At 39.8% G+C, this 16707-nt stretch overlaps 1 protein-coding gene across 12 annotated transcripts in view; it reads left to right on the top strand.

The window, feature by feature from the left end:
- The window catches only part of STAU2 (staufen double-stranded RNA binding protein 2), a 225879-nt gene that overhangs the window by 100866 nt on the left and 108306 nt on the right, over nucleotides 1–16707 (top strand). For 11 of the 12 annotated variants that reach the window (XM_077810128.1, XM_077810129.1, XM_077810130.1 and 8 more), the window contains one exon: nucleotides 5441–5748. In XM_077810128.1, coding sequence (XP_077666254.1) covers nucleotides 5441–5748 — 308 coding nt within the window. Of the gene's footprint in view, nucleotides 1–5440; nucleotides 5749–7389; nucleotides 8449–16707 lie in introns of those variants that run through there. The other variant, XM_077810135.1, reaches the window with a different exon arrangement.

A 16707-nucleotide genomic window follows, 5' to 3' on the forward strand; every position in this document is an offset into this window, starting at 1 on the left:
GGTCATGCGGGTACCCATAGCAGTGCTGCTGACTTGACGGTATATATTGTCCCCAGATGTGAAATTGTTGTGGGTGAGGACAAAGTCACAAAGGTCAGCCCCCAGGTTTGCCATGACATTATGGGGGATACTGTTCCTGATAGCTTGTAGTCCATCTTTGTGTGGAATGTTGGTACAGAGGGCTTCTACATCCATAGTGGCCAGGATGGTGTTTTCAGGAAGATCACCGTTGGATTATAGTTTCCTCAGGAAGTCAGTGGTGTCTCAAAGATAGCTAGGAGTGCTGGTAGCGTAGGGACTGAGGAGAGAGTCCACATAGCCAGACAATCCTGCTATTAGGGTGCCAATGCCTAAGATGATGAAGCATCCAGGATTTCCAGGTTTATGGATCTTGGGTAGCAAATAGAATACCCCTGGTTGGGGTTTTAGGCATGTGTCTGCACAGATCCGTTCCTGTACTCTTTCAGGGATTGACAGAGCCAGAGGAGTACACAGAAGTCACCTACTACAGGACAGGCCCAACAAAGAAAATAACAGAACACCACTAGCTGTCACCTTCGGCCCCCAACTAAAACATCTGCATTACATCATCAAAGATCTACAACCTATCCTGAAAAATGATCTCTCACTCTCACAGATCTTGGGAGACAGACCAGTCCTTGCTTACAGACAGCCTTCCAACCTGAAGCAAATACTCTCCAGCAACCACACACCACACAACAAAAACACTAACCCTGGAACCTATCCTAGCAACAAAGCCCAATGTCAACTCTGTCCACATATTTATTCAAGTGACACCATCATAGAACCTAATCACATTAGCCACGCGATCAGGGGCTAGTTCACCTGCACATCTACCAATGTGACATATGCCATCATGTACCAGCATTGCCCCTCTGCCATGTACGTTGGCCAAACCGGACAGTCTCTACGCAAAAGAATAAATGGACACAAATCTGACATCAGGAATCATAACATTCAAAAACCAGTAGGAGAACACTTCAACTTCTCGGGCCACTCAGTAAAAGATTTAAGGGTGGCAATTTTGCAACAGAAAAGCTTCAAAAACAGACTCCAATGAGAAATTGCTGAGCTTGAATTAATATGCAAACTAGATACAATTAACTTGGGTTTGAATAGAGACTGGGAGTGGCTGGGTCATTACACATTTTTTTGATACACATATTGAATCTATTTCCCCATGTTAAGTGTCCTCGCACCTTCTTGTCAACTGTCTAAACGGGCCACCTTGATTATCACTACAAAAGTTTTTTTTCTCTGCTGATAATAACTCATCTTAATTAATTAGCCTCTTACGCCACCTTTTCATGTTCTCTGTATGTATATATCTATCTTTTTACTATATGTTCCATTCTATGCATCCGATGAAGTGAGCTGTAGCCCACGAAAGCTTATGCTCAAATAAATTTGTTAGTCTCCAAAGTGCCACAAGTACTCCTGTTCTTTATTACAACATCAGGATCTCAGCTTTCATGTTCAAAAATAATATGTTCCTAGACCTCGTGGTTGTGAAGAAAAGCTTGAAAGCATGACCCAGTGTAACTGATGAAGAGATACTGTCCTAAATCTGCAGATAGCCCTGTGATGGCTTTAAGATGGTTAAGTGCCCCATTCACTTTACTGGATTGTTTGCTGAGGAACCTGCTGCCATGGGGCCATCAGTACCTCTGCAGCAGAGGCTATGTCTGTGGGGGGGCTTGTTGTCATCATGGCTCTGCTGGGGATGATGTTGGCAAGTGCCCTCTTACATAGAATCCATTGCTCTGATGGGTGAGGGCAGAGTTTTCCTCTGGAAGGGAATCCGACACAGTGTGATGGGCCAGGGAGGAGGGAGTCCCCAGCCTGTCCAAAGAGGAATGGTGGGTAAGAGCAAAGATGCTGCTTGCACTAGTGGCTCTGCCACTGCTAGTCCAGGCAGGGATGGGACCACAGCACAGAGGTAAGACTACGGGGACTACCCGGGTAGAGATGTTACCCAGGTCCCTACATTATCTTAATCTAGCCATTTATACAGTATGCCTCCATACCACTTTGCAGTTTTCTAGTATCTGATTGGCTGATGTAGACAAAAGATCATACACACCTGTATTTGATTGTAGGGTTGGAAGTCTTTTTAGAGATTAAAATTTTAAGCGACTGCTAACAATTACCATTAAAGAATGGATTAGAATTGTTTTTCAAGTGTTAGTGATTATACTGCATAGCTAGTCTGCATATTTTCCTTACATGATTGCCCACGGGTGTAAATAATATGCTTGTGCATGGAAATTATTTATAGGTCTTTCATGAATGCACCTCCAGGTTATATGCAGCAGAAGGTGTACCATTGTTGATATATATGGTGAAATATAGTTCCTGAGACTCCTGATGAATATAATGTCCAAAATACTACATCACTTGGTTTTTAAAAATAGTCAGTGATGGCAATAATGTCTACCTCTTAGGTGTTTCATATGACTTAGTTAATTGTTACTTGTAAAGCACTTTGAGATCCTCAGCTGGAAGGTGTTATATAAAGGCAAAGTACTATTACTATTATTAATTTACAATCTCCTTTATAACAATGTAGGTGGTTTATAAGAACATTTGATATATCATGCTGAATATCTTTTCATTCATCATATGCCATATATTAGTTATTTTAACATTTAGAAAGTTTGGTAGTCTGGAAAAATTCCAAACTATTGTTCCAGACAGCAGTTAGATATTTGGGTGGATCATGTAAAAACATTGAAAAGGCTGAGAAAGCATGTGAAATGTTTGTTTTAAGGAATATTACATCAATGGAATAGACATCTGCAGTACTTAATTTGGTATAAAATATTTTGTAAAAAAGTTAGCATTGTGTTGCTTTTTTCCAAAATAGATTCTTTTTCATAATAATATTTCTGCACCAGTGTGTTCTTTCACTTATATTATTGAATTAATCACCTTTATTTCTCAAATGCATTTAGTGAAATTGGATTTACAGTGGGTCAGATTTAGGAGGTGCTGAGTACTTGCCACTCTATTTTGTAATGATTGTTTCTTGGTTTATGTAGTCCAGTTTTACCTGACAGTAACCTGGGGGATGCGCTATGTCTGTTTAAATCATTTAAACCCTGTATCCATTTTACAAAGCAATTTAAAAAATGTGAGGTGAGATGAGATTTATCTGAAGGTGGTGGAGTCTCAGATGAAGGGTATATTATTAAAATACTGTACATAATACTGCTTTATACATACGCATATGGTGTTTTATCCTTATAGGGCTGTATTCTATATTGTCCTGCATGGATCTGTCCGGGGGGAAGATGGTGCATGGAGCCTATTCCTGCCCCTCTCTGACACTTCCATAGTACAGCCATTCAGAAGCCATGCAACATATTGATCTGGGCCTCCGGTCCTGCAAGAGGTTCATGTGGGTGAACCGCTGTACCTGGGCAGAGCCCCACTGACTTCACTGGAGATCTGTCCATGCAAAGTCAGTTGGAGGACTGGAGCTGTAGGGCTCTATAAGCTTTAGGCAAGGAGACAGGACATAGTAATCAGCTGGGTAAGGAATGTGTCTTGCTCTTTCCATTCATGTACCCCCTCTCACTGTGCACTTATTAGAGCCTGAATTGCTCTGATCTGAAGCAACTTTACGGAGCACTGTAGGGTTCCGTGTCAGCAGGCCACTTGAACTTTCTTGTCTGTGTTTGCCCTGCCCAGGCAGTCAGGTTTGAGGAATTGTAGCTTGCGGTGGCTCTGCACCTGCTCTTGTAGTGGCTCAGTGGGGGGAAGCCAGAATTTGGGGTCCAGTCCTAATTTTACTCATGCAAGTAGTTCTGTTAGTGGGGCTTGTGTGAGTCTCTATACTTGTGTGAATATGGTTTGCAAGGTCAGAGAGTTGAACCACACGTTATGTCTCCTCTTGTGAAATTAATCACTGCAGTCACGAAATTATTCACATTTTAACAATATAACGAAATACTTCATGAAACCTTTTCATGCCTGTAATCAGCAATATTGGATTGTGGTCTAACCGTATGAAGCTTATAATGAGTTAAAAGCCAAATTGAGTAAAGCAATTACAAGACACACCTATAACCAATTTGCTCAGACAGCAGTCTGAAAGTTCAACAAGGAAGCATGTTCACCATGTATTTGAATTTCAGGATTTTAATTATAGCTGGTATTTCTGAATCTACTTCAGGCAGCAGACATCTTATTTAAAAAGTAGCATTTGTGCCACTGAGATTAGGAAAACCCATTATAAGAAACTAGAAATCCAGTTTCGATTCTTCTTTAAGACTGTTCTGCAGTCTTAAAATGACTTTCATATGCATTGCAAATGAAAAATAATCTATAAACATTGAACCATAGCATTTTTCTTCTCATAGCTAAACTAGTTGCCGAACTGGTTTGCTATTGTAAAATGGACTCCCATACCGCCAGCTGTCACAAATGTCATATTTTAGGTAGTCTGACTGCTACCAACAGAAGGCTCCAATATGCTTGTTGTAATTTAATAAAATATTTTCATGTTCATTATTACTTTTTAAACTATCTTCAAAATGGATATCATTTATTTTTCAAAACATAGCTTGACTGTATAGTAAGATGGCTTAAATAAGCCCTGATCTGGAACACTCTTGCACACATGAGAATCTGAGTTGATTTCCTCAAGTGTGTAAAGTTATTCAGGTGCACATGTGTATGCAGGATTGGGACTTCATTGTCTAAAAATATTATTTAAAATACTGAAATATAGTTACCAAGAGCAATTATCCTTAATTGTATGTCTAATATTAGAGATATTTCCATAACTGCACGTGAATAAATTCTTTGGGTCTCTAATACATAGCATAATTCCTGTGATGTAAATGGTGTTCACAGTGAGCAAAGAATACACCTTCTCAAGTACAAGTCAAAAAGATATTATTATGTACAATATATACTGTGTCACAGATATCCATAATGCTTAAAAAAAGAAGACTGTTTCCTTCACTGAAGGGTATGCGGCCTAAATAAGGCATGTTAGCACAGCAAATGATGACAACAGACAATGGTGTAGGGATGTGGGAAGGAAGAGGATTACAACAAAATAAAGTTTATCATATTTTGGGGTGTGGCTATGTCTTGTTAGTTCTGACATCGAAGTACCTCATTTGTGCATGCCAAATGGTCTGTGAATGCCAAATTTCAAGCACAGTTTTAGAGGCCACATTTAGGATCTTTAAAAAAAAAAAAAAATCCTTCCCCTTAATGTCCATTTAAAACCAGTTTTGGTTATAATCAGGTAGATTATGCATTCTGACTCGCAGTTACTACTGAAAAAGACCTATAAGTATACAGTTTGTTTTCAGGTGGGAAGCATCTAAACTGACAGTGGTATAGTTGTCCATCTTTAACTCACTGCAAGTGTAATGAGAATGGTCTTTGCTTTCATTTTCAGCACCAAAGGGAATTCTCCATCTCTCACCTGATGTTTATCAAGAGATGGAAGCAAGCCGCAACAAAGCAGCCCCTGGCACTACTGGAAGCTATTTGTCATCCAAAGAAATGAGCCAGACTTCTAGCTCTTTCTTCAGCATATCTGCTACTACTAATAGTACAGCTACAATTGCCAGGGAACTCCTCATGAATGGAACATCCCCGACTGCTGAAGCCATAGGTCTAAAAGGAATATCTCCTGCTTCCCCCTGTTCTGCAGTGCAGCCTTCAAAACAGCTGGAGTATTTGGCAAGGATTCAAGGCTTTCAGGTATGGGAGGAGGAAAATGAAGCTCTTCAGCCAGAATCATAGCATTGCCATCTAGGATTTCCCTCTTGCCCTCTAGAGTATGACCACGCATGCCACCTATCTTGTAAAATTAGCAGGGGCTCTAAGAAAGTTTCTGGATCCAGGAGATTCCCCCTTACACAGAGGAGGAGAATGTATATTGTGTATGTCTGTAGTACAAGTATGGGGTGTGATTGCAGCTCAAGGAGACCTACCCAAGCTAGCTTTAATCTAGCTAGTTCACATACTGGAGCAGTGACGCTGTGGCAGCATGTGTTTCAGTGCAGGGCAGCTGTGTGAGTAATTACCCAGGGTTCCGGGTGGGCTTGTACAGTGCTGCCAGAGCTTCACTTTTCCAGGAGCCAAGCTAGCTAGCTAGCTTTGGAATGTCTGCTTGAGCTGCAGTCACACCCCGTGATTGCAGTATAGATATAACCTTAGCCCATCTTTCTCCCCATTTGTCCTCCTTAAACAATTATAAACTTAAAAGATGCTTTCCACTTCCCTTGCACTGCTTTCTGGGTCTCCTACCCTCAGTGCGCTCCTTCTGTTCTGATACTGGATCCTCTCTTAGGACCTGGTCCAGCAAAGCACTTAAGCTCGTACTTAATGTTAAGCATGTGAATAATGCCATTGATATCAGTGGGACTACTCACAAACATAAAGTTAAGCACTTGTTAAAGGCATTGCTGGATCAGGGGGCCCTTATGGTACTCCTTATAATTGGTGTTCTGCTTTCCTCTCTGCACATGCTACAAGTAGACTGAAGAATGAAGTACTGATTGAAAGGTATAACTTAACCGTGTGTCTGGTGTCAGAGCAGCATAGAGTGCTCTTGATGCCATGCTCAGTACTGGTGAAAGAATAAAATAGGATTTACCATACTGGATCAGTTAACTAGTCCATCAAGTCTGATGACCTGTCTTCAGCAGTGGATAATACCTTATACTTCATAGGCCAGTAAAAAGCCTCCGTAATGCACCTAGCCATTTGTGCAGTGCTACAAAATGGGGGAAGGAAGCTGCTTCCTGATCACACTCAGAAAAATGTATACATATGTGCAATAGTATATTTTAATGTGTTTCAACATTGCAGGGTAGGATTGGCTGTTAAAATTCCATCGTTTTACCGTCGTGGTTTTTTTCTCCTCAGACTTATAAATTTGTTTTGTTTGATAACTTTGTTTCATATGATCTAGCTCATGTAGTATGATCATGTATTATCTGCTTAAATTATGAAATTATGAAAATTAAAGGTTTCTATTAGAATTTTTTATGCCCATGATTGTTTTTTTTTCAAGCCCATGTAATTTACAAAGTATGCAGTTGCTTGTAATGATTTCAACAAGACCGCTAAAATTGAAGGCATAGTGTCAGACACTGTGTTCCATAAATTGGCATAGATCCATTGACTTCAACAGAGCTACATCGATTTGTACCGACTGGAACTGGCCCATTGTTCTTAATGAAGAAAACATGCACTCAGATTCTGAACAATCCTCAGTATATAGCTTTTGATTAATTAGTTTTTATTTCTTTTAATACAAGAAAAGGCAAAAATCTAAAACCCATTACAGTAGCATTACATTACTAATAAGAGTTAAATATCTTGAATTTCTCTCAGTTCCATTTGTCATCTGCATACAGTAGGAGCAGACAAATCCTGATGAAAGGAAATTCAATCCCCGACGTTTTCACTGCTTCCTTTCACATCTTGTCAGACTGCTTGTGCCTGCTAGTAAATTGTGCTTTGGGTATATGAAAATAAATTATTATGGTACTATTTTCCCAAGCTACATATTGGTTCCTACTTAGCTATAGTATGTGGCTACTGTAAAATGATTATTTGCATTTGTCCTGATTTTTCATTCTTTGATGCTAGATGATTGTGTTGAAATTGTAGTTTTTAAAGGGTCTTAACTTGAGCCAGACATATAATCCCTGCTTTATCATTACTTTTTACTTGTCCATAATACTGCACAACAATACACTAACTTTGGTAGAGAATCTATTTGATTTCCACATACCCTCTGTATATAAACTGGTGATTTTACATCATATCAGCATGCTTTTTAATACCTTGGTTGAATTAATTTGGTATTGATGTGAAACTCTGTGCCACTGCTGGATCACTGAGCTGAGGTGGAGCAGTGAACAGAATCTCTGTGGGAAATGGCTTAGTGGCCTGTCAGGTGCATATCACAGGTCTCTTCACCATTTCACTGTAGAAAGCTCTTTGTGTTTAAGAGTTTAAAAGCCTGTTTCTTTACAGGTTAACTTTCTCAGGCATACTTACCAAGTAGAAAAATAGTACATTCACAAACAGGTAGCTTGTTTCATGTTTCCTGAATGCCCTGAAATGATTTTTGAACTGTTAGCATGCATGTGCATTCTAGTCCAGATAATAACGGTAGTTTTGTCTTTCATGATCAACATATACATTTTGTTCTGTTATAATGTATTTTTTTAAAAACAATAAATACTTGTCTGAAGTTTTATTATTGTAAATGTAAACAAAAATATTTGCCTATTGATTTTTTTATGATATTTCTTTCAACTTCTTTAGCTGAAGAGGGCACCTTTTGTATGTGATTATTTAAATTAAATTCTTCTGAAGCAATTGTATATGACATCAGTCATGTTGTGTTACAAACTATTAATAGTTAAGAGCTATCGGGACCAATATGTGGAAAAGTGCTTAAAAAGTGTATTAAAATTTCTTGACTTATTATTCCAAAGAAATTTGTAAACGGTAGATATCAGCTCTCTCTCACCATAATACAGATGCTATCCATGGATACTTTCCAAGAATGGCAGAGTTCACATTACCATTCTTAGTGAAACCAAATACTTCACAAATAAGCCTTTACAAAGACTGAATAAAGTATTCTTAGTACTTATTTTGTATGCAAATGATCTACAAGTTAATTATTTTGCAGACAACTGCTGAGAGACTATTTAAAGGAAAATTAAGCTTTGGTTAAAATAGTTATTTTAAAATGACTGTCTTTTTATTCACTGCTTTGAAACTGGAATAGAGAAGTTAAAGCATATATTTGCTGACAGTTTAAGTGTAGTAAATTATTTCAAAGAGTTTGTTTAAATGGAAATCTCTAGAGCAACAGTTTACACATTAATGGTCTAATCCTGTAGTTCTTACTAAGGCAAAACACTCAGTGGAGTTACTTGGAGTCCATCAGTTAATCCAGTGGGAGGTTTCCTGAAGTAAGGATAGTAGGGCTCAAGGTACCATAATTTTTGGCCCCATCCTGCAATTGCTGAGTGTGGACACGATGCACTTGTGTAGGGCCCTGTTGGCTTCAGTAGTACACGTGCATGCAGTGATCTCAGGATCAGGGCCTTAGATACATTCATCGTTACATTATCATGGCTCTATAATAGGAGTTTCTGTTTGAATTTATGTCACTGATTGCAATGTTTGCACAGTGTAACTATTTTCCCACTTCTGTTTATTTATTAACTATTCCATTTCATACACTGATTTACTTAAAAATTGCATTGCTGGGCATTTTTCAAGTGATCCTCACCTCACCAAAATGTAGCATTTTGTGTGTCTCAATTTTTTGTCTGTGTCTGATTTAGGTGCAAGTCCTGCAAAGACTTACACTTATGACTAACTTTACGCCCATGAGAAGTCCCATTGGACTCACTGAAGTCAATAGGACTACTCTTGGTGCACAAAGTTCAGCACTAGTGTAAGGATCATGGCCTTGGGTTGTAAGCAGAGATAGGCCTAACCAGAACTGACTGAAATCATGAAGTATATGCTAATAGTCCAAACTTTGTGGCGATTTGGATATGGCTATCAGTCCAGTCTTGTCTGGACCTAGGAATTGGATCTGATTGAAATATATGGTTTGGATTAGAAGTTCATATGTGGGGTTTTGTTCAGATCGGTCACTATTTGTAAGATCCTTGGAATGGGGACCATGGATAAAATGTTCAAAAGCATCTAAGTGCCATTTTCAAAAGTGACTTAGGTGCTTAGAAGCCTAAGACTCATTGAGTTTCAAAGGAATTTAGGCACTTAAAGATGCAGATAGGCTCCTAGTTGGATTTCAAAAGCACCAAAGTAGGTTAAGTTCCCAGCTACTGTTGATTTCCCTGGGAGTTAGATACCTAGCCTGCTTTGATGTACCACTTTGAAAATTTTTGAAAATCTGGTCCTATTCACTTTTGAAAATGGGACTTAAGCTTCTAAGACACTTAGTTGCTTTTAAAAATTGTTTGTTTAACATTGAATTCACTACTTAGTAATAGTGTCAGAGATAGGTAGCTAGTTCTAGTACTGTTATACTATTTAATAATGAAGGGGTTCAGGCCTGAAGTTCTTATATAGGCAGATCTTCCAGTGACTTGAATACCAGTAAGATTTGGCTTCACTGGGAGTTCTCATTGCATATAGACTGAGTCAGGCTTCAGCACTGAGCCCTAAGAAAATAACTTGAATGTTAAAACTGTAATCAACTGATTTCTTTGTGTGTCGGACACTTGGTGTGCTTACTGCTTGTCTGACCAGTGACAGCATTTTCAGCAAGATCTGATCACCAGCTGAACAATCAGAAATATCCATTTTTATTCAAAAATTCTTTCCAAATGCAGTTCAGAGTCAAGAAATGTGTCTTTCTCTGTTAAATTTAAAAGCACTTAGCTGGATAGGTGCAACTTTCTATTCAGTATTTATGTGCGTGACCAAGTGTCATTTGCCTTTTTAGTTTGGCAGAGCTCCCTAGAAATCTTAACGGTAGCTGTTTCCTTCCTCCTAACTTAACTCTGGTGCTGCTTTTACCTCAGTAGCACTCTAAACTGCACCTATCCCCTGTTTGGTAGATGGGACATTTTCTCTCCTTTGAGGTTAAAGTCAGTGGTAAGCTATGAATTATTAAGGAAGGATGCACTAACAGGGTGCAAATTTTTTCTCCATTCAAGAGCAGTTGTTCCTTTGAGACTTCACCAGTCTTTGCAGGGTACCCCACAACTTTTGCTTTGGGATGTATGGCCACTGGGAAGCATTCATGGACAGAGGACTGTTCTCTCAGAATAGACTTCACCTGAGTAGGGAGGGAAATAGACTTCTAGGATGGAGGCTGGCACAACTGATTAAAAGAGCTTTAAACTAGGAATTTGGGGGAGATGGTTGGGAGATGTCCAGGTAATCTCCACGCCAGATTTTAACATTGAGAGGGAAGAAAACGAAGTAAGAAAGGATACAGCCATAGGTAGGAGAGTGGACGTAAGGAGGAAGGGTAGTGTAGATACCAGTCTAATAGGTGATACTGACAGTGGAATGTCTGTGCCTAATCGGGTAAAGAATGTGAGCGAAGCCAAACAGCAAAAATTAAGATGTTTATACACTAATGTGAGGAGCCTAGGTAACAAAATGGAGGAACTAGAGTTATTGGTGCAGGAAATAAAACCAGATATTATAGGGATAACAGAAACATGGTGGAATAGTAGTCATGACTGGAGTACAGGTATTGAAGGGTATGTGCTGTTTAGGAAAGACCGAAATAAAGGCAAAGGTAGTGGAGTAGCATTGTATATCAATGATGAGGTAGACTTTAAAGAAATAAGTGATGGAATGGATAAAACAGAGTCTGTCTGGGCAAAAATCACATTGGGAAAGAAAGCTACAAGAGCTTGTCCTTGGATAGTGCTTGGGGTGTGCTATAGACCACCAGGATCCGATTTGGATATGGATAGAGAACTCTTTAATGTTTTTAATGAAGTAAATTCTAATGGGAATTGTGTGATCATGGGAGACTTTCACTTCCCAGATATAGACTGGAGGACAAGTGCTAGTAATAATAATAGGACTTTCCTGGATGGGATAGCTGATGGATTCCTTCACCAAGTAGTTGCCGAACCAACAAGAGGAGATGCCATTTTAGATTTGGTTTTGGTGAGCAGTGAGGACCTCGTGGAAGAAGTGGTTGTAGGGGACAACCTTGGTTCAAGCGATCATGAGCTACTTCAGTTCAAACTAAATGAAGGGATAAACAAAAATTGATCTGTGACTAGGGTTTTTTATTTCAAAAGGGCTAACTTCAAAAAATTTGGGAAATTAGTTAGGGAAGTGGATTGGACTGAAGAACTTGTGGATCTAAAGGCGGAGGAGGCCTGGAATTACTTCAAGTCAAGGTTGCAGAAACTGTCAGAAGCCTGCATCCCAAGAAAGGGGAAAAAACTCATAGGCAGGAGTTGTAGACCTAGCTGGGTGAGCAAGCATCTCAGAGAGGTGATTAAGAAAAAGCAGAAAGCCGACAAGGAGTGGAAGATGGGAGGGATCAGCAAGGAAAGCTCCCTTATTGAGGTCAGAACATGTAGGGATAAAGTGAGAAAGGCCAAAAGCCATATAGAGTTGGACCTTGCAAAGGGAATTAAAACCAATAGTAAAAGGCTCTATAGCCATATAAATAAGAAGAAAACATAGAAAGGAGAAGTGGGACCACTAAACACTGAGAATGGAATGGAGGTTAAGGATAATTTAGGCATGACCCAATATCTAAACAAATACTTTGTCTCAGTCTTTAATGTGGCTAATGAGGAGCTTAGGGATAATGGTAGGATGACAAATGGGAATGAGGATATGGAGGTAGATATTACCACATCCGAGGTAGAAGTGAAACTCGAACAGCTTAATGGGACTAAATCGGGGGGCCCAGATAATCTTCATCCAAGAATATTAAAGGAAATGGCACATGAAATTGCAAGCCCATTAGCAAGAATTTTTAATGAATCTGTAAACTCAGGGGTTGTACCATATGATTGGAGAATTGCTAACATAGTGCCTCTTTTTAAGAAAGGGAAAAAATGTGATCCGGGTAACTACAGGCCTGTTAGTTTGACATTTGTAGTATGCAAGGTCTTGGAAAAATTTTTGAAGAAGAAAGTAGTTAAGGAAATTAAGGTCAATGGTAATTGGGACAAAATACAACATGGTTTTACAAAAAGTAGATCGTGCCAAACCAGCCTGATCTCCTTTGAGAAGGTAACAGGTTTTTTAGACAAAGGGAACGCAGTGGATCTAATTTACCTCTATTTCAGTAAGGCATTTGATACAGTTCCACGTGGGGAATTATTAGCTAAATTGGAAAAGATGGGGATCAATATGAAAATTGAAAGGTGGATAAGGAACTGGTAATACTGAACTGCAACGGGTCATACTGAAAGGTGAACTGTCAGGCTGGAAGGAGGTTACTAGTGGAGTTCGTCAGGGATCAGTTTTGGGACCAATTTTATTTAATCTTTTTATTACTCAGCTTGGCACAAAAAGTGGGAATATGCTAATAAAGTTTGCGGATGACACGAACCTGGGAGGTATTGCCAATACAGAGAGGGACCGGGATATCGTACAGGAAGCTCTGGATCACCGTGTAAACTGGAGTAATAGTAATAGGATGAAATTTAACAGTGAAAAGTGCAAGGTCATGCATTTAGGGATTAATAACAAGAATTTTTGTTATAAACTGGGGACGCATCGCTTGGAAGTAACAGAGGAGGAGAAGAACCTCGGAGTATTGGTCCATCACAGGATGGCTATGAGCCGCCAATGTGATATGGCTGTGAAAAAAGCTAATGCGGTCTTGGGATGCATCAGGCAAGGTATTTCCAGTAGAGATAAGGAGGTGTTAGTACCGTTATACAAGGCACTGGTGAGACCTCATCTGGAATATTGTGTGCAGTTCTGGTCTCCCATGTTTAAGAAGGATGAATTCAAACTGGAACAGGTCCAGAGAAGGGCTACTAGGATGATCCGAGGAATGGAAAACCTGTCTTATGAAAGGAGACTCAATGAGCTTGGCTTGTTTAGCCTAACCAAAAGAAGGCTGAGGGGAGATATGATTGATCTCTATAATATATTAGAGGGATAAATACCAGAGAGGGAGAGGAATTATTTAAGCTCAGTACCAGTGTGGACACAAGAACAAATGGATATAAACTGGCCATCAGGAAGTTTAGACTTGAAATTAGATGAAGGTTTCTAACCATCAGAGGAGTGAAGTTCTGGAATAGCCTCCCAAGGGGAGCAGTGGAGGCAAAAGACATATCTGGTTTCAAGACTAAGCTTGATAAGTTTATGGAGGGGATGGTATGATGGGATAGCCTAATTTTGGCAATTAATTGATCTTTGACTATTAGCAGTAAATATGTCCAATGGCCTGTGATGGGATGCTAGATAGGGTGGGATCTGAGTTACTACAGAGAATTCTTTCCTGGGTGTCTGGCTGGTGAGTCTTGCCCACATGCTCAGGGTTTAGCTGATCGCCATATTTGGGGTCGGGAAGGAATTTTCCTCCAGGGCAGATTGGCAGAAGCCCTGGGGCTTTTCACCTTCCTCTGCAGCGTGGAGCATGGGTCGCTTGGAGGATTCTCTGCACCTTGAAGTCTTTAAACCACGATTTGAGGACTTCAGTAGCTCAGACATAGGTCAGGGGTTTGTTACAGGGGTGGGTGGGTGAGATTGTGCAGGAGGTTAGACTAGACGATCATAATGGCCCCTTCTGACCTTAAAGTCTATGATTCTATTCTAACCTCATCAAGATATTTGCTCTGATACCCTCTCATTCACATCAGCTTCTAGCTGAAAACCTAGGACCAGATCTTCAGCTGATGTAAATCATCATAGCTTGGTTGAAGTCAATGGAGTTACAACAATTTACATCAGTTAAGGATCTGGCCACTACTACTGCATTTTGAAGTTATCTTTAAACTCATAATATCACAAAAATGTAGCAGTGATAAATAGGAAGTAGGCACCAGTGAAATATTTACCAGGCATTTGGACACTGAAGAACAAAGTTCTCTGGGTTAGCTTTCAGACATACAGTTGCTTACTGGGTGTGCTCGTTAGAATAGGGATAAAAACAACCAAGAAAATTACTGAGCATCTTCCAGTTACCCCAAATTCAAACAGCTGTAAGAGCAGAAATAAACAGAATGGTTCTTATGCTGCTGAACTGATCTGGTAGCATACTGAAGAAATTCAATGTGTCATCTCATTCCGAACAGGATGTTCTTGCTGCATAGGAAGAATGGACAGAGCAGTAATGTCAACTGGGGTATAAGATGAGGGAGTCCATCAAACAGGGCCCAGCAACAGCACACTCAGAAGAAGACCCCCTGGCTTCCAGGCAGGAGATCATAGGGCATTTCCTGTCAGAGTGTTTGTTTCGGGTAGCTTACAAAATAGAAGCCGCACCTTTACATATCACCTTGGCTTACAAATTGAGAGTTCCCTTCCACCTGCAGCTTCTGGAAGAGAGGGCATGGGAGCTTCATCACTCTCTTGCCTACATTTCTATTCCTCTTTCCTGGCTGCTGGGAGCAGGAAGGCTTTACTCTTTCCTACTTGCACCCATCTGTTGGGGAAAAAACCTTTCTTCCTCCTCGCTGCTGTGTAAGAGGAAACATCTCATTCTCCCTCCAACTTGCTAGAACGGAGGAAGACACTTCCCACTCTTGCCACAGCTGTTTTCTGTCCTCCTTACCCCACCATAACAAGCTTCTCCAATGCTGCTTACCACTTCCTCCAGCAGCCAGTCCAAAGCACTCTCAAGAAGCAGAATGAAATGATGGGTGAGACACATTTCTTCAAGGAGGTCTAGCCAAATACAAAGTTTGAAGAAATTTGAATTTTAGACATTTTTCAGTTGTAGCGATCTACTGGTCATTTGGTTGGGGAGGGCGGTAAACTGAAAAAAATATTTTTCCATTCTCCCCAGAGAACAATCAAAAAGGGTTGGTAGAGTTTCCTCAGAATTTCCTTTAAAAAAACCTTTCAGCTAAGACAAACTTGCAAAGTTTCAGCCTGAAAAAAATGATTGAGAAAAATTAAGAACTTATGGAAACGGGAGGTTATAACAGAAACCTGGATGTAACTTTCATTGTAGCTTTAGTTGTTAATAATTATAATAGCACATATGTTCAAAGTTTCCATGGAAAGGGGAGAAGTCCTAAAGAATTATTTCTTGGGGAAAGTCTGGCTGATGCTGATCATGGGGAATGGAACCAAATGACCAAATCTAGAACATAAAACCAAATGATACGGTTCTCGACTCCAATCCTTTAATGGCAGAAACATTTGTAGCTATTATTGGCCTGGAAACTGGACCCCTAGCAAATGTTCCAGTACTGGAACAATACAAAAGTCTCTTAGCCAGTTTGAGAGGAAAAGCATAAACAATACATAAAGGAAAGGAGGTTGTGGAAATTATAACCCCAGGCTTCCTGGCATCGTTAATGTAAAATGCATTGGAAGGCTGCATTAGCGAACATCTTTCAAAAATATATTTTGAAAAAGGTCTTGCCTCCAGAGTGGTCAGGCCATAATTAGGATAAAATGATTTTTAAAAAGCTTTTCAAGCTATCTAAAGTGACCCAATCTAGATAAGTTTTGAAAGAAAGCTGTTAAAGCAAATTGTATTTCATCCATACCAGGGGCAAAAAATATGTAAGGCTCCAATCCTACAGCATCATGTGGGTAGACTGCTGTGCCTGCAAGGAACCCCATTGAAATCAGTGGAGACCTGTACAAACACAGCAGTCCACCTAACTGCTGTCAGTTGTGGGATTAGGGCCTCATTGAGAACAACACTTTATCACGGAGATGCTGTGAGCCACTGATTCAAATTCATACTAAAAGTGTTCCTGAGACAAGTCAGACATTAATATTAATGATGAACAGTGGCAAAGGGCCAGTCGAGGTTGCTGATGTTTGTTTTCTTTTACATATATAAAAGAAACTTATTTGATACCAGTGAGGTATGCCCATAGTAAGTCTATGTAACCATATGTTGTTGTGATTTTTATTTTTTGTATTACCTATGAGCTCCAGTCAAGGACCAGGAACCACAAAGAGCTTACAATCTAAGTATAAGACAAGAGACAACAGATGGATGCAGACAGACTGACTGGGGAG

Source organism: Eretmochelys imbricata, chromosome 2 (genome assembly GCF_965152235.1).
Source record: "Eretmochelys imbricata isolate rEreImb1 chromosome 2, rEreImb1.hap1, whole genome shotgun sequence".
NCBI classification, from domain to species: Eukaryota; Metazoa; Chordata; order Testudines; family Cheloniidae; genus Eretmochelys; species Eretmochelys imbricata.